Raw genomic sequence first — 24,322 nt, 5'->3', positions numbered from 1 at the left:
CATTGGTGGCGCACGCCTTTAATCCCAGCACTCTGGAGGCAGAGGCAGAGGCAGAGGCAGGTGGATCTCTGTGAGTTCGAGGCCAGCCTGGTCTCTAGAGCGAGTGTCAGGATAGGCTTCAAAGGTACACAGAGAAACCCTGTCTCCAAAAAACCAAAAAAAAAAGTGTACATATCATACCATAATGTTGACTTATTTAATAATTTCCTTATTCTAAAAATGTATGTGAATACTAACCATCCTGAAAATAAAGGCAATTAACTATTAAGACTTGAAACGAAGGTTACACAAAATGCAGTAGAAAAATAAATAGGTGGCTATTTTGATATAGTAGCATAAAAATCCTACAAAAACATCCTAGGCATTATTAACTCAACTTATCACATATACCTGGGCTGTTATAGCATCTCTTCTCCATTCTTTTACCCCAATGCTACCTGTAGTCCCCACCTTTGGAGACCCCTACATGAATTGGAACACCTTGCAGCAACTCCCATTCCTCACCCCACCAGCCAGCCCAAGTCTCAGGTTTTTCAACTGTTCCATTCCCTGTTTGAAGGTGGTGACCTGAAGTGGGAAAGGAAGAAGAAGGGGAAAGGGCAAGGAAGATAAACCCTATCCTGCAGCTAGTGACTCCTAACTTTCTCTAGGCCTTCAGTTCTACAGTGGTCAAGAAGTCATTAATGAAACTCTGAGAGTGTAACATGACATGTGCCATCATTATTGCCTAGGTGTTGCTACTGATGTCTAAGACAGGGTCTCAATCTATTGCCCATGTGTCATTATTTCAGCATCCAAAGTAGCTAAGACTACAGTTATAAAAACCGTATCTGGTTATGTTCTTAAAATATTTTAAAACAACCTTCTATCCATGTCTTCAGAACTACAGATCCAGCCTCTCATCCCAAATGTCCCCAGAGATATTATATACCACCCCCACCTTTTATCTCCTCACCTCTCCCATTACAAGCTCTGAACATACAAATCTTCCAACCAATTAGATGTCAAGAAACCCCAATCTTACTGTCTAGTTATAATTCTTCTTACACGAACTTTGGTCTCATGCATTTACTTATGTTTCAGTCTTATTCTAAGTGTTTGCTAAGACTAAATGCTGAAGGAGGTCAAACGCTCTTAAATTTACACACTGATGATCTGTTCCCTCTACTGTACCATTTAAGTTGCCATGAAGTTATTTGTAACAAATAGATGTTTCTATTTATCCTCTTCAATATGGACTGACACAAAGACATAACATAAATATCCTTAAGTTCAAGGAATTCCTAAGAGTTTAACTCACTTTTACCTGTTTGAACTGAATCATGATGTCTTTAGAAAGCTCCATGTCTTTAAACATCCCTTCAAGCTTGCTGGTGAACGCAGCTCCACATTCTATTAAAGATGTTCACATATTTGTAATATTTCAAGGTAGTACAAACAAAACATTTAATAATCAAAAAGGGCAAATCTTACTTGGCCATAAAATAAGACTATAACTATTGATAAGAATGAGAAGAAATTCTTACCCCCCAGTGTGTGCCCTACTAATTCAGAGGCAAACTCTTGAATCATATAGCAACCTTATCCACTTTCAGGTATATTTGGGAACTTTTTATACAAATAAACAGAATAATAATGCTTTATCTTTAAAACAAAAGCCAATGACTGTGGAAATCCAACAAGAAGCTAGGACCCTCATAAGCTCACTGAATTTATGGGTTTGTGTGTGTAGGGGGGTCAGGGAATGTATGTATAGATACGGGTATCCACTCATGCATGGAAAAGCCAGAGGACGTTGGCTAAACTGCTTTACCACATTCTGCTTTATTCCTTTGAAACAGGATATTTCATTGCATCAAGAGCTAGGCTGGCATCCAGGAAGCCCCAGAGATCCTCTTGTCTCCCACCCTCACCCAATCCCTAGAGCCACTGGGTTATACAAGTACACATGGCCTTTTTACATGGATGCAGGGGATTTAAACTCAGGCCCTCAAGCTTGCACAGCAAGGGCTCTTACCCACTGAGCCATCCTCCCCATCCCCTTAGTTTACTTTCCCATCATCTGTACCAGTACCATCATGTGCATATGAAATGATCGACAAAAGAAAGCCATCAATGAAAATAGTACAATGAACTCAACATTTCCCTCAAACATTAAAGAAAGGAAAATTTAAATAATAAACAAGGAAAGAAAACGGCAAACATACCATGTTTCAGTTTGGACAGCATTGACTTTTCAGCATCTACAGATGCACTCTTGCCAACTAATAGGCGTTTGGCTAAATCTTTCTTATAGAAGGCCTCAAAAACATCTTTGCCTGTATTAAATAAAAAATAGAACTCATGATATGCCAAGTAAAGTTGTAACAAAATGGCTTCAAAAAGCTTAATCACAGAACCTCAAGTTATTTTACTTTATACATTTTATCCAAGTTTATTAAACTCAAAAACACTAGAAGTCTATGTCTGTGCCAGACAATTCAAAATTCTTTACTATAAAAAATTTAAGACTGGGGCCGGGCGTTGGTGGTGCATGCCTTTAATCCCAGCACTCAGGAGGCAGAGGCAGGAAGAACTCTGAGTTCGAGGCCTGCCTGGTCTCCAGAGCAAGTGCCAGAATAGGCTCCAAAGCTACACAGAGAAACCCTGTCTCGAAAAAAAAAAAAATTAAGACTGTATTAACTTTTCTTCAGCCAAAAAAAAAAAAAAAAAAAAAACACTTTAGTACACAGGTACTGTTAGCACCAAAACTCAAGAGATTAAAATAATCAGCAAATTCCCAGGTTCATATTAGTGGAAAGGTCAAAGCATAAGGTAATTTAGTTACATTCCTCAACTATTCCTTTTTTCCACTTGGTTTTTTGATACAAGGTTTGTTGGCATAACAGACCTGGTTGTTCTGAAACTTGCTCTGTAGACCAAGCTGGCCTCCACCTCTCACAGAGATCTGCTTGCCTCTGCCTCCACAGTGCTGGGATTAAACGCATGCTCTATCACCGCCCGGCTTCCTCAACTATTCTTTTTTAAAATATTTATTTATTGTATGTATATGAGTAACCTGTCTTCACGAACACCAGAAGAGGACACCCGATCTCATTACAGATGGTTGTGAGCCACCATTTGGTTGCTGGGACTTGAACTCAGGACCTCTGGAAGAGCAGCTAGTGTTCCTAACCACTGAGTCTTTCTCCAGCCCCTTCCTCAACTATTCTTAAGGAATTAAAAATATGCAATAAATAAAATGCAACCTCTAGTTCCCTAACAGTCTCTCCAGGTTATATAAACATTTCTCATACATCTAGGAGTGCTTTATTTGTTTTGGTTTTTGTTTGTTTGGAGACAAGGCCTTGCTATGTTGTCCTAAGTTCGTCTGATACTCACCATATAATCTATAGAGCAATGCTGCCTCAGCCTCCCTAATTCTAGACTACAGGTATCTACCACTATGCCTGGCTCAGAGTGCTTTGTTTTAAAAGAAAAACATGAAAGCAGTAAGCAACAATTACCATAGATAAATCTAAATATAATCATTATTTTATCCAACATTTTCTCCAGCTCTTCGTCTGTAGCTTCTTTGTTGCCTGCACGAAGTTTTGAATCCACATACTTAGCTAAAATGGAGAAAAAAACATTGCTGTTTAGTGACCATGGGTGTCTACTCTCTTCAGTATGTCTATTATATGTACATGCATTTTATAAGTCTCCAATAAGAGAGATAAAGCTGTCAATGTCATGAGGATAATACATACTGCAGCCTAAAAGCATTAAGTCTGACTCAAGAGAGGAGAGAGATAAAATGAAGTCAGACGAGCTCATGGTGAAGACTCCAAGTAGCTCTGTGTAGAGGGTAAACAAAGTCACCAGAAAACATGGGTATCCTCTAAAGTTTGTATTTTACATAGATGGTCAGCATCCTTAAACATTACTTTTCTATTTGAACAAACCAGAAACAATAGAGCAGAAGGCACAATTTATAAAATGTTTAAATGCAAACAAAATTTGACTTTAACCAAACCTGACTTCATCCTTTTGGCAGAGGACCTAGCTCCCTAGGTACTAGTGCATGTGTAAGGAACCGTGAGAAGCACTGCAACACACCTGCATATTTAGTCAGCCTGTATCATTAGATTTATTTTCATCCTAGACTTTTTATTCCTTGTCATTTGGAAATTTCATGCTGGCCTTTTCCTGTATAACTGGAGACCTTTAGAAAATAGTGTTCTGCCCCATTTCTAAATCCCTATAGGCTTAGAAAGTACAAAATCAAGTTTACTCACTAAAAGTAAATGGGGTCCAATGTTCTATCTCACAAAGAATTTATGTCATGTTTGACATGAAGGCTTTGAGAAGGTGTTTAGCTTGAAGGAATTTATATATCTTACATACATGTCCTTAGAGACACTCTTTCAGACTTGGTATTAGTAGCTAAGCAACATCAAACAAACAAGACATAGGTATAATATGTTTTCACCTCAGAGTTTATCAATAAAAAAATTTCACAACCGGAAAAAGAATGTGCAACATACCTATGAGTTCAGCTGGTTTATTTGGTCTCTTATTAATGAATGTTTCAAATGCTTCTTTCATAGCATTGATAAATTTTTCATTTTTCAGGAAGCAGATATCAATTATATGATCAACTTTATCTTTAAAGTCCAACAGCTCCTGAACCATGGTTTTATCTTTTTCAGGGTTGATAACAATAGTACTTCCAAAAGCCTGCGAATGACAATGGTATAAGGAAAATAATCAACACATCATATTTTAACTTGGTACATGTATTTAGCAATCATAGAAAAGGCACAGCTGTCTCCGAAGTAAAGTAGAAAATACCTCAACAGATAATCTTCATTCATAAATACAAAAACTAATGATCACTGGTTATACGCTATCGTAAATGGGGTGTTATTATTACTCTAGAAGCTTCTTATTGTTAAGGAAGTCAGATCTGTACTTTTCAAAATAGGAATGTGGTGAGGAAGGGAGGGAAGGAAGGATTTGAGGTTCAAATTTGTAAGAATAGACCAAATGGCTGCAGAATGCCAACAATCATTGAATTTCCCATATTCACCGATTTAAATCTTAGAGCTAGATAGAAATCCCATCGAACACTGCCACACAGCTACTATTCGCAGGCTGATATTTCAATTTCTTTTTTAAATTCCTTCCTTTAAAAAATGCATCTGACAAGAACTGCTGATATTCTTGGTATGCACATTACAAAACATTCAAGAGAAACATCAAAGGGTAAACTGTTAATACCTTGATATACTCAATCCATTGCTGTAAGAGAACCTGAACTCCACCTCGAACTCTACTGAAGAGCTGATACAGGAGACACAAATCTTGAATTCGGTTTTCATCAAGGAGGTTATTTAAACCTGGTTTGAAATATTTTGGCATTAAAATATAAGAATCAAAGAGTGAATAAAATTGCCATGTATTTTAATAAAATGTAGGTTGAAATTACTATTGTGATATACTGGTCTAAACTATAATATTTATGTGAAAAAAAATTAAGTGTATCCACGGGGGAGGGTCTAGGCCCTGTTCCAAATGATATGAGACTTTGAAGATCCCCCGTGGAAGGCCTCACCCTCCCTGGGGAGCAGAAAGGGGATGAGATGAGAGGATCAGTGGAGGGGGCAGGGAAGGAGGGAAGGGAGAGGAAACTGGGATTGCCGTGCAAAACAAGCTTGTTTCTAATGTAAATTAAAAAATAGAAAAATAAATCAGGGTATCCTGGAAGAACACTAAGCTTTAGAAGTTCTTGGCTCTATAAGCTAAGAACAACACACCACATACACATGTACCCTCCCCCACACACATACCAGTATGAATACAGGGAATACCTTCCTTTACTGTGTTCTTACATGTCCAAATTCCCCTGCTTTTGCTTTGTAGTACTGAGGATGAACTCATGGCAACTCACACACACTGAACTGTTCTATCCATCCCACAAAGCCCAATTTCTTGACTGGTGTCAGTTAGCAGAACTCTCTTCTCAGTTCCACTTTCAGTTAGGAAACTGACAACCACAAAACTACAGAAAGTTTATGACAAGGAATGGGAAAGGTTTGTCAGTCCTTAGAAATGAACTACATGCTTATCAAACTTTGTTTTTAATGGGTCTCAAAAGTCTTTGACAAACTTTTGGTCAAGCTGTTTTCATAAAACAATTTTAAATACTAAAAACTTAAAACTGCTACACACAAAAATCCACAAGACACCTCCCTTTCCTTCTGATGCTTTTCTGATGCTTAGCTATCAATAAGCAGTTTTTACTACTAACCTTAAATGTCCAACTGAGACAAACAGTTCTGAGACCATTCTTCCACCACTGATTACAACTTGAGAAGCAGAGGCAGGTTGATCTCTGTGAGATCGGGCCAGCCTGGTCTACAGAGTATGGCAGGACAGCCACGGTTGTTACACAGAGAAACCCAGTCTTGAACCACCCCCCAGGAAAAAAGACTAGGGTGGCACATGTTAATATTCATTTAAACCTTCTGAACTTTCTGAGCAGACTTGATGGTGAACTTATCTCGTTTTCTCATTTAGATTTTATTTTTTATATGTACAAGTGTTTTTCCTGCATATATGTGCAGTATCCATGCCTAGTGCCCACAGAGAATACAAGAGAATATTGGATCCCCTGAAATTGGATTTTTGGATGGTTGTGAGCTGCCATGTGGGTGCTAGGAATTTGGAGTCCTCTGTAAGAGCAACAAGTGCCCTTATCCACTGAGCCATCTCTCCAGCCCTAGTAATCTTTTATTTACAAACTACCAATTACCTTTCTGAAGAATTGCTGCTAAGTGTTCACCTAGAAGTTGTTTTTCAACAGAAGCAATTAGTGACTTCCTAAAGGGGAAAACAGAATTATTGAAATTTAACCTTTCTGGAAATTTAAAGCTTCTAGAGAAAACAAACCAAACATTTCATTTTACATCAATTTTGCCATTTCTATCCCATGTGTCAATTTAATACTGCTCAAGATTTATTCCACATTATAACTGGAGAATGTATATTTTAGAATTTGCTCAAAGTAATATTCTACAAGGTCTTGCTTGTCTACTTTTTTCCCAGTTTGTCTACTTTTTACTAAGAAGGTAAAACAGTTATATCTACACTGCTTAATTAACTTGGTTAGTAAGATTTAGAAAGTACATAAGCAGTTTCTCTCTTAACACCCACTCACTGAGTTTTAATCAGTCTAAAGATTTTAAAAGCCGGGCATGGTGGTGCATGCCTATAATCCCAGAACTTGGGAGGCTGGCATGGAGGACTGTGAGTTCCAGAGCAGCCTGGGTTTTAGTTAAACCCTGCATCAGAAACACCAAAAATTTTTAAAGCTCAGCCTCTAATACTATTTTAAAATTATATACTAAACACACCCATCTAACAACCAAATCCTTGATTAAATCTAACTGACTAGGAAGGTAATAACTTGAAGTTAGAATTATGAAAACAACTGTTAATACTTACTGGGTGGTCTGATCTAAGTAAGTAATAAGTCTGTCTGCTTCTTCTTCTAGGCGTTTATTAACATGATGAAGATACTCAGGAACCTACAAAGATAGTTTTTTATATTATTGTTTTCCTCCCCTTAAATCACTCAGAAAATGTCAAGTCCAAAAGATCCGGGGAGCAGCCCTGTCAAATGTGACAGGGTAGATTCGTATGTAAAACTAGAGGTAGAGTTTACGATACAGAATTCTGGCTTTTAAGAAGAAAAAAAAAGAAAGGAGCCACCTAAATGAGAGAAGAGCATTACAATGTTGGGAATATAAATACAAAGGGAAGTTTGTGTTCTACAATGCAATGTCTACTGTAAGAGAGAGTGGATTTCTTAATCATGATTTTAAATACCTCTCTTTCTTGCATTAACTTTTGACCTTCAGCTGCATAAAGCCGGTTAGTTTCTTCTAAAAATCGTTGTTCAAAAGAGTCTTGGTAAATCTAGGAGGAGGCGAAAAAACGTATTTGTTTATTTGTTAAATATTTACTGAATGTATTCTATCTGAACTCTATTAGAACAGCACTCTATGTATTTCAAACATCAAACTAGAACAGTAAGATTTGTAGGCAGCGAAGTGTTAAGTGCAACTTACTTGCAAATCAGACAGCATACTTAAAAGGCTTCGAAGTAAACTTCTATCAATTGCTTCACCATTTCGCTCTCTCTCAATCAAGAGAAGGATGCCATCAATTGTTTTCGTCTGGACTTTTTGATCACTTATAATATGAGCCCTAAATAACTCTAATCCCATGTCCCTAAAATTAAAAACAATAAAGTATCATATAAACCGGCAATATTAGTCTAAACAGGTTTAGTTAACTGGAGCCCCAGACTTTGAAGCAATTAGTATAAAAGTTTAATTTTGAGTAACATTATTAAAGCATATAGGAAACTCATTTTGTCTTTAATGAGAACTAAAACTGAATTCCTGGCTTCCTCCATAACTTGGTTTTAGTGTCTTATTTCCTCTAGTAGCCAGCTTTTCTTAGTCAAATCAAAGATAAAATTAGTTCAAAGACATAAAATAATTTTCACTATACTGGCACTGAATAGTTTATCTGCTTATTTATTAACTGCCTTCAGAACTACAGTGAATTTCAATCATTACTGTAGGTATATGCTATGCATCTAGTGAGAGACCAATTCATTAAATTATTTTATGTCCTGAACAAATAGACTTTTCAGTATATAATCACAATGAAAAACAACAAAACCGTGATGATTAGCCCAATCTCAGGCACAGAAATTTTACAAAAAGCTTTAATCTTCATATCTAACATAGAAATGTCTTGATTCACTATGAGGTAAAGTTAGCTTTCTGCTATATTAAAACGGCAAAAAAAAAGCTAGAACCCAAATGTGAATTTTTAGGAGAATATTCTGAATACATCTTGTTCTTTTTCTTTATAATAATTAAAACTATGATATATAACAAAAATTTTCATAATAATTTTCTGGTATCCTTACCAAATGGAGGGTAGCATTGAATTCTGAAGAACATAAGTTCTATCCAGAAACAAAAAAATGCTCCTGATCATTATCTGTCAAAAAAAGAACAACCAATTTTTGTAATTTTGAAACTGTAGTATTGGTTCTCAATGAGAATTTGAAAGATTTTATACTAAACAGACTACTACGATCCAACATGCAAATAAATACATCGAGCTGACAATATGTCCCATATATTTATCTCTAACCTGTTCTATTATATTAATCCTTCTTGTTGTTTCTAGAAAACAGAGAATTAGGATGGTCCTCTAATGTGTTTGCTACTTAAGAAGTCACTGAAAAGGGAAACAGGAGGTAGGCATGGGGTGCACCTGCAAATCCAGCACTCAAGAGGCTCAGGAGGAGATTTTGAGTTTCAGGTCAGCAAGGGCTACACAGTAAGTTCTAGGCCCCAGGGAGACCCCATCTCAGAAAAAAATAGATGGGCTCCTTAGCAGCAGTGCTAGGGAGGGAAAGCTGTCTTTAACTGGACGCATGGCATTTTAGGGGGTGGGAAGTGGACTTAAAGATTTCTATGTGCATTAATATAAAGAATAAACTAATCAATTAATACCACACTAGGGAGGATGAAGAAATGCTTCAGGTAAATAAACTAAAATACCAACTTTCACACATAACCAAATAATATATGAGGATATATATTACCAACAAGAGGAGAAGCAATTTTAATGAGAAATAATGTAGGGAAAAACATTCAGAAAAAAAGGAAGTCAGGCCTGGTGGTGGTGGCGCACTTTTTTAGTCCCAGCACTCAGGAGGCAGAGGCAGGTGGATCTCTGTTAGTTCAAGGACAGTCTGGTGTACAAGAGATAGTTTCAGGGCAGCCTCCAAAAGCTATAGAGAAACTCTGTCTCAAAGAAAGAAAAAAAAAGGAAGTCCAGTATGATGGATGATACATGTAAAGCCCAGCACTAAAGAGGTTGAGGCAGCGGGATTGCCATAATCTGGGACTGGCATGAACTACATAGTAAACTCAAGCTTGTCTGGATACAATTTTAAAACAAAAGCTGCATTCAACAACAACAAAGACTCTTAGGATGGAAATCATTCTGAAATGCTGGTTTACCTTTAAGTTGCAGTTTTAAAGAAAAAGGTCAACCAAAATTAGTTTCCAATTTCAAAAAAGAACAATTACAGAGAGCCCCCTAATACAAAACTTTTGTTTTAAATTATTGTATATTACTTTAATTATTGTGAATTATACAAAGCAATGGGTTTCATTATACCACTTTCATATATGTATATCAATTACATTATTTCATATATTTCATTATACCATTTTCATACATTTGTATTACAAAGTTCTTATTCATTTAGTGATTTCTTTTGTGACAAGGTCTTGCTATGTAGCCCAGGCTAGCCTAGAATGTATAATGCTTCTGTCTCAGTCTCCCAAGTGCTGGAACTCTAACTTGGGCTAAGCTAGTGCTTTAACATTCAGCTACACCGTAATTCCTCCAACAAAGCTGTCAAACATTCTAGCACTTTAACATGTTTGAAATGAAGTATGTCGTGCTATTTCCAACTTACCATTTGCCTACAATGATTCTGCCAGCATTTATCTATCTTCTTTAGAAAGAGAACACTATCCAAAGAATCCCTGAGACAGATGTTAAGGATATTTTAAAGTGTTTAATACAAGTTAATGTAATATCTTTTATTTTATTATTTGTCTTAAATTCTGAATACCCCATACTATAAATGAAATTAAACAGAAATTATATAACATTATTCTATTTTTTAAACTGCAGCAACAAATTAGATCCCCTTTAATGTGCCTTTAAATCTAGTCCTAAACAACATTTTTTTCTGTTTCTCTCAAATGGAAATCTGACAGATAGAAGGTTAACAACAGTAACTTTTTAGTTAAATACTACACATGTAGATTTTGGCCCTAATTAAAACTGAAAAGTTTCAAATCTTCGCTTTTTCCTTTAGGAATAACAAAACAAAAATAATCTACCAAACAGGCATTCCATTTACAATAGAGCTAAGCAAGAAAAAACAAAAAAGAAGATTTTGTTTTGAAAAGGATACTCTCTGAATTGGTGAATCTGTGCTCTGATGTGATCTTCACAGATCTGCCTCAGTTGCTTATACAAATTTGCAGATATCTTGTAAGAGCAAAGATTTTCTACAGCCTGCAAGATGAAACATATAATTTGTCAATAATCACATGAAGTCATTACATTGTTGTGTGCTAATCAGCTCATTGGAAATGATCTATTTGTCCATTTTGAAAAAAACCCAAAGCATGGCATTAGCCCAAGAGGCTGAAGCAGGAGGGTTAGAAATTTGAGGCTAGCCTGAAAAACCTTAGTCACATATACACACAAAGTCATATCCCTTCCAAAATAGATATAAAGTAAAACAAGAAAATATGGCAATGTGGGTGAAACACTTTTTCATTGTCAATGTACTATAAAATAAATCCCCATTTGTATGTTTATGGTGGCTACACTAAAAGTTAAGGGTGAAGGGAATCAAGTTAAGTTCTATCCTGTGAGGATATCCAATTCAGAACAACTACTAAAAAGAAAAGCTCTCTTATTATAAATGGTAACAATTTTCATAAGCAGAATATCACTAAAGTTTTAAAATAATTTTGCCTGTTGTTTATATATGATAGGCCAGAAACGACTACTACAACTCAATTAAAACTTACTTATAGTACCTTGGATTTTCCTGAATATAATGAAGTGGAAATTATTGCTAGCAATATTAAAATTAGTATGATATAAACAGCATGAAATTTTCTCCAATGTTTCAATTTACAAATAGTTTGAATATAGACGCTACAAATTGGACTTAGTGGTAAAATATCTGCCTACCCAGCTTGAGGTCTAAGACTCCGTACTATGAATGACAACAACAAAATGAGTACATTTTCCCTTCATCAGAGTACTTGAATTTATCCTCAAATCTTAACAGGACAAATTCAGCCCTGTGTGTTACTTATGTGTATCAAAAGGCTTTCAAGTTTAAAAGAACAGATATTGTAACTCTGATATTAATCCACAATTGGTAATGTCTCAAGTGTAACTAACACCAAGATTCCTTTCTCACCACAACAGAAGACAAAAGTCCCATTAAAAGGATCTGTGTGTGTGTGTGTGTGTGTGTGTGTGTGTGTGTGTGTGTGTGTGTGCAACTTCCTTTGGTCTGAGCAGAATTGTGTAAATATGTAGCTAGAAGTCACATTGCTAGAATTCAAGTCCAGTAATCAAATTAAAAAAAAAAGCTTCTAGGTAGTGTTGGTGCACTCATGCCTTTGATTCTAGCACTTGGGAGGCAGAGGCAGGCAGATCTCTGTGAGTTTGAGGTCAGCCTGGTCTACAGAGTGAGTTCCAGAACATCCAGGGCTACACAGAGAAAAAAAGGAACATAAAAAGAAACCTACTTATTCCACTGAGGGAAATCATTGCGCCTCAAGGGGAGTGGGTAGACCCATCCGATTTAATAGCTATGGAGAAATAGGAAAGCTGGGCCTCCTCTGAGAAAGACTCGGCTACAGTACATGTAAACCTAGGGTTAGGTCACAAATGCCTAAGGGTACACTTGTTTATTTCATGTGCTCCTCTATTCATGCTGGTCCTAAATGGGGCGGTGTCCTCCTCCTTCCTTTGTAGTACTTCTTTTTACTGTTTTTTTTTTAAATGACTGACTCATTTTCTCAAGCATTTCTCATTTCCTGCTTAGGTTGTCAATAGGATAATATATACTTCATCTTTTCTACTTTCCCTCCTTCTGATACTTCAATAAATCCTATTTATCCCATTTCCTTCTGTGTTCTCCTTTATCTCATAAAACAGCTCTTGACACATCTATTTATCTTCTCACAGAAGATACCACATTTTCTGTTACTATTCAACAGGGTACTGCTTCTTCCAAATAAGGTAACTCCTTTCACTGCCACAGATTTGCCTAATGCTTCCACCCATCACACCACGCTGACTTGTCACTAAATCAATACACTTTCTTTTTATGTGTATATCCTGTCGCCTTGACTTTGCTTAATGACAGAGTGATCACATAGTCATAAGTTATTTAATACTTTGCCTTTAAAATGTGTGTGTTAAAGAGAGAGATTACAACAATGCATCCTGCGTATTAGCAAGGACTTCTATTAGAAGGAAAAACGTGATCAGAACACTACAGTGAGAGCTAAGTGTTCTTACCGGAATAATCAGACATAAGACTCCCTACCACAGCCTTTAGAAGAGGAAAGTTAGGGAAAGTCTCCATGGCAAGATCCCAAAGACCCAGAGAAATGGACAGAGCGCCAGTGAGAATGAGCAAGAGAAAAAATGCAGCTGAGCTTTACATGCAGTCTCATCAATGATTAGCTGAAAGGTAGTGGAGTTAAGTTTCAAGCTGGCTAGGGCTAGTACAGCTCAGAGGTAGACCGTTTGCTTAGCATTTGTGAGGTCCTGGGTTCACAGCCTAGCAATGGAAAAGATGGGGGTGTTAACACTGGGCCTTAAAGCCTTTGAAGGCAGTTGGGCATGAAATACAAATATTTAGCAAGCTTTTAACCCTTATTCCTCCAGATCCCAGCTCCTATCCACCAAAAGCCATGTATTACATTAAAAAGCACAAAACCTACCCCAACCACTTATTTAAAAAAAAAAAAAGGAAAATACACATACAGAAAATGAAATGTGTTTCAGAAACAAAGACAGTAAGATAAAGAATTCCCACCAAGGGAACTCTTGCCATAGTCATATTAAGTTAGGTATTTTTCAAACTTTTATATTTAAAGAAAGGAAAAATTGGAGAGGTGGCTCAGGGAGTAAAAGACTGAGGCCCTGGCTTCCACTTATGAACGGACAAAGTTGTCCTGTGACCTCTACAAGCATTCAGCTCCTCCTTCATCACACACAGAGGTGCAAACAAATTAAAAATTAACTAGATAAGCCAGGCAGTGGTGGTGCACACTTTTAACCCTAGCACTTGGGAGACAGTGACAGGTAGATCTCTGTGAGGCCAACCTGGTCTACAGAGCGAGTATCAGGACAGGTTCCAAAGTAATACAGAGAAACCCTGTTTTGAAAAACCAAAATAAAATTAACTAAATAAAATAAATACAGATTTTTTTTAAAAAGACCTGGTTGTGGTAACTGAAGTTTTTTTTTTTCTTTTTTTTAAAGGAGATTTGGTTGTATAGCTAAGTTCAATAAAACAAGTGACAGCTCATATTGGTGAGGATGTGGAGTAAGGGAACAAACAGGTGGGACTCAGAGGCAGGTGGACCTCTAGGAGTTCATCAAGAAAAGCCTGATCTCCACTGTAAGTTCCAAGTCATCTAAGACCTAGTCTCAAAACATTTAGAAAAAGAAAAGGAACCAGTTATGGTAACATATACTTGTAAGCCCAGCACTCAGGAGCCTGAGGCAGAAGAAAAATCTCAACTCTTTTGAGTACAGCCTGGGCCATACAGATCTTGCCTCACAAAAAAGAAAACATACTGCAAAAACTCAGTAACATGTAACAGTTAAATGCAAAATTATCTTTTACATTTAGTAAAAAAAAAGGGTAAGACAATACATTACACATAGAACAAAGTACTAAAAATTTTCAGGAAGGAAATTAATCATAAAATGAAATTTAAATTGTTTTTGTTTTTGCCTTTTCCTTTTTATATTGTTGTATAAATTTCTCCCATTCTATCCTGCAGGAAGCTCCTTAAGCAAGTAGGTAAACAACTCAAAATAGCTTCAGGAAGTCCCTGAAACTCACCTGATTTACTGTGCCCCTCTCTGACAGAGTGTGCAATAAAAGATGAGTCTAAGACAGAAGGAAGCTGAGCTACAAAGAAGACTCTGAGACCAGACTAACTACCTGGAAGGGGTTTAGACCAATGAAGGTATCTGGTAAGAACACTGTAAAACCTGCTGAGCTGCTTGCAGGCTGTTCAGTGAGCTCCAGGTTCCCAGCTTTGTGAGCTGTCCTGTCACCCATGCTAGGGTGAGTTTTGGTGATGAAGCTGTCTTTGAGACACTGCTGCTCCTGTAACCTTCCACGCATACCCCTGTAAGTAACCCCAATAAAACTCTTTGGTTCACCAAGCTAGACTTTGGTGGTATTCATACTTTGGTCTATCATGAGTTCCCTACCTGCGGTGAGTAGACTTGTATACTGGAGCTTCCCGGGAAAAGTTTTGTGACACAACAGCATGTAGCAGAACGGTGTTTAAATAAGATCAAAGTTGTCAAAGACCTTCATTTCGTGACTGAACATTTTTAAAATGATCAGTGACAATACAACGATTCATTAAAAGAGAAAGAAACAAGCCTGGCAGTGGTGGCGCAAACCTTTGACCCCAGCACTCCAGAGGCAGAGGCAAATGGATCTGAGTTTGATGCCAGCCTGGTCTACAGAGCCAGTTCCAGGAGAGCCTGAGCTGCACAGAGAAACCCTGTCTCCAAAAACGAACAAACAAACAAACCAAGGAAAAATATATAATAGAGTATAATCTTATAAATCATTAATGGGGAAAGTCAGATGTGCTGCTCATGCCTATACTCGTAAAGCAAGAAGACAGTTGTGAGTTCAAGATCATAATGGGCCACAGGGTTCTACGTCAGCCTGGGTTAGAGGGTCCATATCTCAAAAAATAAAAATCAAAAAAGGGCTGTAGAAATGGTAAGAGTACTTGTTGCTTTTGTAGAGGACCCAGATTCCATTCTCAGCACTCACAAGGCGGCTCTCAGCTACCAATTCCAAGGGGATCTAATGCCTGCTTCTGGCCTCTAATGACACTGTAGACATGTGGTACACAGGCAAACATGTGGGCAAGACACCCATATATATTAAAATAAATCTTCAAACAGAACAAAAATAAACACGAACAGGTGGCAGCAGTTAAACTTTGAGAAAGCAATAGCTAGTTATCAAAACTGTTAAGAATTTTAACTTTTCCCCAATACCCACTGATTACTTAAGTAACCACATTTTACAATTGATGATAATCTTTATTGAGGGAGATGCATAATTTGCATCTAGTCTTGTGGATATCTAGCTATAGAACAGAATAAAAAGGAACATTATTTAACATCTATTTCACAAACAGTTCGACAGAATTCTCATTATTGTTACATAAAATAATCTTCAACAGAAATGAAGTATAAACTAAGCCAGCCTTTTCAAATAGTTAAGACCCTAACTAACAGTGGGATTCTATCTCAAACTACCAATTTTTATTCAAAGACAAACTAATCAACCCAAATTTGTGCATTTAAACACAGTCCTATTTATAAGCAAGCAAGCTCAAACAAACAAACAAAAATCCTACTCAAAATATGAAGCACAGCTTTATTCTCAAAAGTATTTCAAGATTGTTAAGAAAGGTAAATTTAGCCTGGCTGTGGTGGCACACACCTTTAATCCCAGCACTTGGGAGGCAGAAGCAGGTGGATCTCTGTGAGTTCGAGGCCAGCCTGGTCTACAGAGTGAGTGCCAGGATAGGCTCCAAAGCTCCACAGAGAAACCCTGTCTCAAGAAACAAACAAAAAAGAAACAAAGAAAGAAAGGTAATTTTAAAATTCAGGAACAATTATCATTTAAAGTACTATTTATCCTGGCATTTGGGAGGCAGAGGCAGGTGCATATCAGTGAGGCCAGCCTGATCTACATAGTGAGTGCCCGGACAGCCAGGTATCTATATATAGTGAGATACTGCCTCAAAAACAAAAAAAATTAAAATAAAAAGCTGGGTGTGATGGCATACACCTTTAATCCCAGTCAGCTAATTCTACATAGTGAGTTGAGTTCCAGGACAGCCAGGGCCTCAAAAATAAGTTAATTAATTAATAAGCAAAAATATAGACTTTATGTACTTACTAAAAACACAATGGGAAAATCTATTCTTTTCTAAAAATTTAGACTATCTCAAAGGAACATTTACAAAATAAGAACTTAAAAATTTTGTTTGAGACAAGGTCTTCCTATATAAACCAGTCTTCCTTGAACTGAAAATCCTCCTGCCTTAGCCTCTGAGGTGCTGACATTACAAGCATGTCCTACTACAACTAGGTACTTGTGACTTTAGGACAAGAAATACAACAAACAATAGTCTGGGCAGTGGTGTAGCATGCCTTCAGTCCCCCACTCGGGAGGCAGAGGCAGGAGGATCTCTGTGAGTTTCAGGCCAGCCTGGTCTAGAAGAGCTAGTTCCAGGATAGGCTCCAAAGCCACAGACAAACCCTATCTTAAAAAATCAAAAACAAACAATATAAAAAAAAACAAGTAAAATTAAATACAAGAAAAGCAAAAATACACACAAAACCTTTATGTATGCTCTTTAAACATGCAAGAAATCAACAAAATCAATCTATCAGGGAGATACAGTCAAATCAAAAACTCAGGGAAAATATTTAAGGTGAGCAGGGCTCATTAATAGCTACAACCAACATACAAATACCTTACTGTAATTAAACACTGGCTGTACACCAACATCCCCAAATAAAGACTACATACAAAAATGGAAAGAGCAGCTGTTCTGATAGCTTTTTCCTCAAGCTGCTTTGAATACTGCTGTACAGTGGGTATTTAAGGTGCCGTGGTGTTATTAAGTGAAGCAGCACAGTAGTGAAAAATCTACTGGAGTTAGGAATCAAACATCTTAGTTTGACTTTTCTTGTTTAGCCAATAAGTGATTCTGAGAATCAGTCTCCTTGTAGATAAAGTGGGGATTAGAAGTAATACTTTATATATTTAAGTTCCAGTAATGGCGTAAATGAACTACTAGAAAATGGATCTGCTTTGCAGGTTTATCATACACATTATGTGGACCTCACAGACTTTTTTTGGTTTTTCGAGACAGGGTTTCTCTGTGTAGCTTTGGAGCCTATCCTGGCACTCGCTCTGGAGACCAGGATGGCCTCGAACTCACAGAGATCTGCCTCATAGACTTTTTAAGACCTTTTTCATTCTGATTTCTTAAATCTACTTTTGTTATTTTACAATTCAGGAGGCACATCTATATAATATGCCAAACAAGGCAAATGAGGCGGACTTACCTGTAAGGGACAGCTTAGTATTACCTCCAGCATCAGTACCTGCTGATTACAGTTCTGTACTGTGTATGCACTGAATCACTGAATTTTCACAGCAACAGAAACCTATGATCTCAATTTAACATATTACAGATTTAAAAAAAGGTATACTGTGGTTTGTAAAAAATGTGACTACTGATAACATCAGTTCAATTTATATTTCATAGTGGCTTCATTAAGGTGTCGTTTTGTTTCAAAAACATCTTATTTGATTATTAGCAACCCAGAGAGAAAGACAAGGCAAGTAGTAGTTTGCCTGTTTTATAGAGGGGGGAACTAGAGCTGAGGGTGTTTATTGTTTTGCCCAAGATTGCAAAGGCAGCAGTGTTAATTTTAAAACACTGTGCAAGATGATGGGACAGACTTAGACTTCCTAGGAGAGAAGTTACCCTTTCCAAGGAGCCGATGAGAGGTGCAGTGGGGGGAAAGTGTGGGGATCAGGAGAGGAAGGAGGGGGAACTGGGATTGGAATGTAAAAAATAAATTAATACATTTTTAAAATATATTAAAAAGATTATAGACTTGAAATAAATAAATAAAAATGCCATTAAGAGAAGTCACACCATATAACAGGACTCACACAGGAGGTTTATTGGAAGAGGAGAGAGAAGGGGCAGGAAAAGGAACAGAGAGAGGGCAGACACCGGTCCCTGTGGGACAAGAGTGGTGGAAGAGAAAGAGAGGGAGAAAGAGACAGATGAGAGGCAAGCAGGGACCTTTTTAAAAGGGAATAGTGAATGTGCACAGGTGGTGCTCTTAGTGGCTGCAGCTGAGGACGTGTCCTGTCAGAACCCCAAGGACAGGCCAGTACAGATGCCTGAATACCCACAAGCAGTAGTCAAAATTAAATCCCAAATGTGTCCTCTAACTCCTAAGCCAGAATTTAGTCATCAACATACTCACTCTACAACTATAATACAAAAAAAACTACAAATGCTGACATACTGAACTAACATAATTTCTTACTAAGGCTTACTAAACAGGAAAACTCTAAAACAGTCTATGTAATCATATAAGTATTTTAAAATAGCAAATGGCTTGTGCTATAAGGACAAACAGCTTCTTGAATTAGTTTTGTCAAAACCACAGTGAGGAAAAATGTTCTTGACAAATCAGGAAAAACAAACATGAACCTCAGGCTATAGCTGCTGTGCATTTCTGGAGTAGATCTGAAGTAGACTGGGAGATGGAACAAGCTCAATAAAAAAAAAACAACATGCCTTTAGTCCCAGCACCCGGGAGGCAGAGGCAGGAGGATCTCTGTGAGTTCGAGACCAGCCTGGTCTACAAGAGCTAGTTCCAGGACAGCCTCCAAAGCCACAGAGAAACCCTGTCTCAAAAAACCAAAACAAGAAAGAAAGAAAGAAAGAAAGAAAGAAAGAAAGAAAGGAAGGAAGGAAGGAAGGAAGGAAGGAAGGAGGCCTCAAGGCAGTAGTAGCCCAGACACTTAATACCAGAGCTCAGGTGGCAGAGGAGAAAGAGCTCTGTGAGTTCGAGGCCAGCCTGGTCTATAGAGCAAGTTCCAGGACAGCCAAAGCTACATAGAGAAGCTTTGTCTCCAGAAAAAAAAAGAATCAGGAAGGGACAAGGAGATGACTCATCAGATAAAGGTGCTTGCCACCAAACCTGACAAGCTGAGTCTGATACCTGGGACACACATGGTGGAAGAGATCAATTTCTGCATGTTGCCCTGACTTCCACATGTGTTATGTGCCGAAGATGGAAGCTACCACACAAAGTCTCTCTCAAAACACACACACAAACTTTTCTTAAGTTCTTTCGAGAAGGTGGGCGGGGGAAGAAAGCTCAGCAGGTAAAGGAACTTACCATCAAGCCTAATGAGTGTATTCAGTCCCTGGGACCCACAGGGTGGAAGGCAAAAACTGACTCCCATAAGATGTCCTCTAACCTCCACACATGGTTTGCCCCATCCCAAAACAAATGCACTTAAAAAAAAAAAGAATAAGGAAAGCCGGGTGTTGTGGTGCACACCTTTAATCCCAGCACTCGGGAGGCAGAGGCAGAGGCAGGTGGATCTCTGTGAGTTCGAGGCCATCCTGGTCTCCAGAGCAAGTGCCAGGATAGGCTCCTAAGCTACACAGAGAAACCCTGTCTCAAAAAACCAAAAAAAAAAAAAAACCAATAAGGCAGAACAAAGGATATGAGAATGTGAAGAGCTGCATGTCTTGAGGCCTTTCCCATAGGTGGGTATAAGAACTAAGCAATAATGCCAAAACAGAAATGACATCACCAAGAAAATATATCCTAGGATCTATGCCATAACATTCCACTCTAGCTCATACCTCTACTATATCAAAATATAAGTCTTTCTCAGAACTGCCAAATTATGCATCCCCAATTCAAGTAAGACTATGGGCTGTGACCATAAATAGAAGGCACCAATTAACTAGTAGGGAAACCAAAAATCTACTAAAGAAAGTATTTCAAAAAGTTAAAACACAAGCCTCGGCAGTGGTGGCACACACCTGTAATCCCAGCACTCAGGAGGCAGAGGCAGGCGGATCTCTGTGAGTTCGAGGCCAGCCTGGTCTACAGAGTGAGTTCTGGGACAGCCAGGGCTGTTTCATAGAGAAAGCTGTCTTGACAAAAAAGTTAAAACACAAGGGACTAGAGAAATGGAACAGCAGTTAAGAGCAGTCTTCTATGACTCAAGTTTGCTTCCCAGCACCCATGTCAGGCAGCTCACAATCACCTATAATTCCAGCTCGAAGCCACCCTAAGCCTCTGGCCTCCAAGGGCACCTGCACTCATTTGCACAAGTGTGCTCATGCACACAAACACACACGTAAAAATAAAAATAAAACTTTAAAGAAGGAAAATAGAAATGCATCCCATCTTGACTTAATGTTAGCCAAATCTGGTTTCCCACACTAATACATACCTGGTAGAGTTCTTCTAAATTGTACTTAATTGAAGTACTATTCTGAATAGCTTCCACTGCTTCTTTTAGCTTCTGCCATGTCTCATCCGTATAGTTTTCTGGTAATTTAGGCTTATCTAAATAATATGCAAAAATTATTAGAAAAATATTCAGGATACAGTAAAATAAATAGAATAGGACCATAAAATAGAACAGCATTGCTATTCTACGATCTTCCTCAATATTAAAGTAACCATGGTTTTTAAAAGTTCAATATAAACAAAATTTAAGATACTAAATACTATTAAGTCATTTTGACTCACCTATGAAAAATCAAGGTTTTTTTCTCCTATTGATTATATTGCTTCAAACATAAAAATTCAAGAATGACAGATAAAAATAGCAGTCCTGATCTTATTTTAGCATGTTTAAAACCAAAGTTGACAAGAATCTTGTAGAGAAGATTTAAAACACTGAGTATGGACTATGTGAAAAGTATTTTAGAAACTTCTTAGAAATCATCCCCACAATAAAATACCCACAGTGAATAGTAACACCTCTATTTTACAACTGAAGAAACTGAGTTTGGAACTTAATTAGTAAGCTTGCCCAAGGTCACTGTAGCTAGTCAATGGCAAAGCTGGGATTCCAATCCAGGTCCAGGTCTCTTTGACTCCCTAATGTATACAGCAATCACAGAATCTGAGAACATTTCTTGGTTTTAAAGGAACAGAACGAAAATTTAAAAACAAACTAACACCCAAATGACTCCAGAACCTATGCAGTATTTTCAGAACAGAAAGAAATCTTAATCTAGAGTTTAAACTTCATTCACCAGCAATAAGTGAAGCAAATTAAAGAATCCAAATGTTTTAATGCCTTCAGGAGAAAGAAAAATAAAGTGTCTAAAATCAATTTGCAAATGCAATTAGAATCACAGCTCATTTCTTGAAAAATCCTTCCCTATTAAATCATTGTCTTAAGTGAAGTAATGAATGAATTTGTAAATACAGTTCATATTCACTTTCAAAAGCTCTACTAGTAAATCAGAAAGAAGGTAACTCTCAAGAGCCTGAGGACAGAAAGAGGGTCATATAAAAAAGGGTTAAAAATAGACAATACTATTTGGTGAGACAAATAGCACATTGCCCTTTTCCGCACCAACGTTTCAAACACAAGCAGAGTAACCAATTCTCCCCATTCATTCACATCCCCATTTGAATAAACAGTCTAGCATCTATTACCTGCTAGCTGAGGATGGTGAAAAATAATCAGAAAAACACATTCAACAGATAAGAACTTAGCTCAAATAAATTTTAAATGCTGCTTATATTTTCATTGGTGCATGCATCACACTCTCAATCAGTAATTTCAAGCACGGGGTGCGCAAAATTTTCTAGTAGCTGCAGGTCAATACTTGAAATGCCCCTTTTGGTGAGGTAAAGACGTAGTTCACTGTTTCTATCTTTAGATTAGTGATAGAATCTAGACTACTTCTGTGCATACACAGTAGTTTTCATTTTCAGACTTTACCTTTGGGAAGAAATTCAGAAACCCAAATGATTTTTTTCACCCAATATTCCTTCCACAGTGAGTTTCACAAATACAGTACTCTACACTAAGAACCTAACTATAAATCTCATTTAAACATAAAACGATCAACCTTGGTACCTGCATTTTTAGGGACTGGAGCATGTGGCCTATAAAAATACAAACCTCAGTAGTGCCAAGACTCACTATGCACCTGAAATGTACCTCTTTACAAGACAAGTTTCTCACCTGTAAAAATCCGGATCAATCATACTGCCGATGTTTTAAAGAACAACACATTAGATATAATGGGCTGAGGCAGACCTCAAAAAACACTGTATGCAAACACTAAAGAGTGTGCTTCAGAGCAAGGCCACAAACACCCCAGAAAAAAGAACCCTCCACCAAAAATAGGACCTCCCTTCCACTCATTGATTATGCATAAAACATTAGGCGACCTCTATACTGTTTGATATCCTAACATATATAGCACACGTGACTGCTCACGTGTCAAATTCTTAGTAGGTGATTATGGATTTTGGCCTTGGTTACCTTTAAAGTTCTTGATCACTAACTTCTTAGCCGAGCCAGGCTTGCTGTTAGCAAAGCTAGAGACCGTGGTGGATGATTTGGTCAGACCGTTTGCATGGTGCACTGAAGCCACAGAAGAAATTAATATACTCTTATTTTTAAGTTGCTGCTGCTGCTGCTGCTGCTGCTGCTGCTGCTGCTGCTGCTGCTGCTGTGAGATTGCAGCGGTTGGCGAAGATGAGGAAGATGAGGAGGAGGATTCCTCAGCCATTTTCGTATCAAACCCTACAAACTCCAGGGTGTCTTCAAAACGCAGCTTCTTCTGTATCTGTACGTGGCTGGAAGTGGCCACTGGAACCCCGAGGCAGAAGGACGAGGTTGAAGGGGACGCCGAATCTCTAGCTTGTGGAGGGGTGGAAGAGGAAGAGGTGGAATCAAAGTCTTCTCTCTCGTTACTACTGTTACTGCTGCTACTGCTGCTGCTGTTTAACTTTCTCTTCTTGGCAGAGGTGGGCGGAGTGGTGCTGGTATTACCATCAGTGGCAGATCTGACCTCCTGAGCAGCAGCAGAAGCAGCAGAGGGATTGGGGGAAGAAAAACCTGTTGGAAACATGAAAATAGCGGGGTCAACAGGCAGAGGAGCATCAAAAACCTACGTTAATGTGCCTGCGTGCGTGGAGGAGAGGTTGGCAATGCTGGAGGGGGAAGGGAAGAAAGAGAGGAGAAACACAGAGGACGAGAAGGAAAGTGGGGGGGGCACACCGGGGGGAATGGGAGGGCTTGGGAAGGCAGATAGGCTGACACCGGCAGTAAGGAGAGCGAGGCAGGGGGGAAGCAAAGGAGGCAGACAGGTAAACGGCCGTGCCGTCCCCCTCCTCTGCTTTTCCGTCTCTCTTCCCCCACTTTCTGCGGGAGAGACTCAGCGAGCCAGTGAAGCTTGCAGCTCCTCCTCCTTTTCTCCCTCCTCGCTCTCGGGGAGGGGAGACGCAGGGCTGGAGGGGGGAGGGGGAGCGAGCCAAGGCTTGTTATTGTCAATAGCACAAGAGGCTAAAGATGGCGCCACTTCCGGTCACGCGGCGCCCGTGGAGAGGCGGCGTCACCCTCGCGGAGTGGGGGGTGGAGGAGGACCCGAGGCGCCGGGGAGGCGGGGGCGCCGGCGAACCGCGGGGTTGACTGGAGCACCGGGGATGCTCGCACCGGGCAGCTTGCACGAGCTCCCGCTCCCGCACCCCTTCCCTGCCAGCACCCTCCTCACCGGGGCTCCCCGCCGCCAGTCACCCCCTTTCTTAAGGA

The 24,322-nt window shown here is 38.6% G+C and overlaps 1 protein-coding gene across 1 annotated transcript in view; it reads right to left on the bottom strand.

Moving 5' to 3' along the window:
* Nucleotides 1–24,322, bottom strand: part of Cul4b (cullin 4B) — a 35,996-nt gene that overhangs the window by 11,494 nt on the left and 180 nt on the right. Inside the window, exons 2-15 of the mRNA XM_027433543.2 lie at nt 23,051–23,629; nt 20,990–21,105; nt 11,069–11,172; nt 10,562–10,631; nt 8,990–9,063; nt 8,115–8,277; nt 7,873–7,962; nt 7,489–7,571; nt 6,797–6,864; nt 5,263–5,381; nt 4,527–4,719; nt 3,507–3,611; nt 2,208–2,318; nt 1,307–1,392 (exon numbers count right to left, since the gene is read on the bottom strand). Of these exons, the coding sequence (XP_027289344.1) occupies nt 1,307–1,392; nt 2,208–2,318; nt 3,507–3,611; nt 4,527–4,719; nt 5,263–5,381; nt 6,797–6,864; nt 7,489–7,571; nt 7,873–7,962; nt 8,115–8,277; nt 8,990–9,063; nt 10,562–10,631; nt 11,069–11,172; nt 20,990–21,105; nt 23,051–23,629 (1,961 nt within the window). The remainder of the gene's footprint in view (nt 1–1,306; nt 1,393–2,207; nt 2,319–3,506; nt 3,612–4,526; nt 4,720–5,262; nt 5,382–6,796; nt 6,865–7,488; nt 7,572–7,872; nt 7,963–8,114; nt 8,278–8,989; nt 9,064–10,561; nt 10,632–11,068; nt 11,173–20,989; nt 21,106–23,050; nt 23,630–24,322) is intronic.

Source organism: Cricetulus griseus, chromosome X (genome assembly GCF_003668045.3).
Source record: "Cricetulus griseus strain 17A/GY chromosome X, alternate assembly CriGri-PICRH-1.0, whole genome shotgun sequence".
Classification (NCBI taxonomy): domain Eukaryota; kingdom Metazoa; phylum Chordata; class Mammalia; order Rodentia; family Cricetidae; genus Cricetulus; species Cricetulus griseus.
Note: the sequence above shows the minus strand (reverse complement) of the source record. Positions and strands in the feature narration are given on the sequence as shown.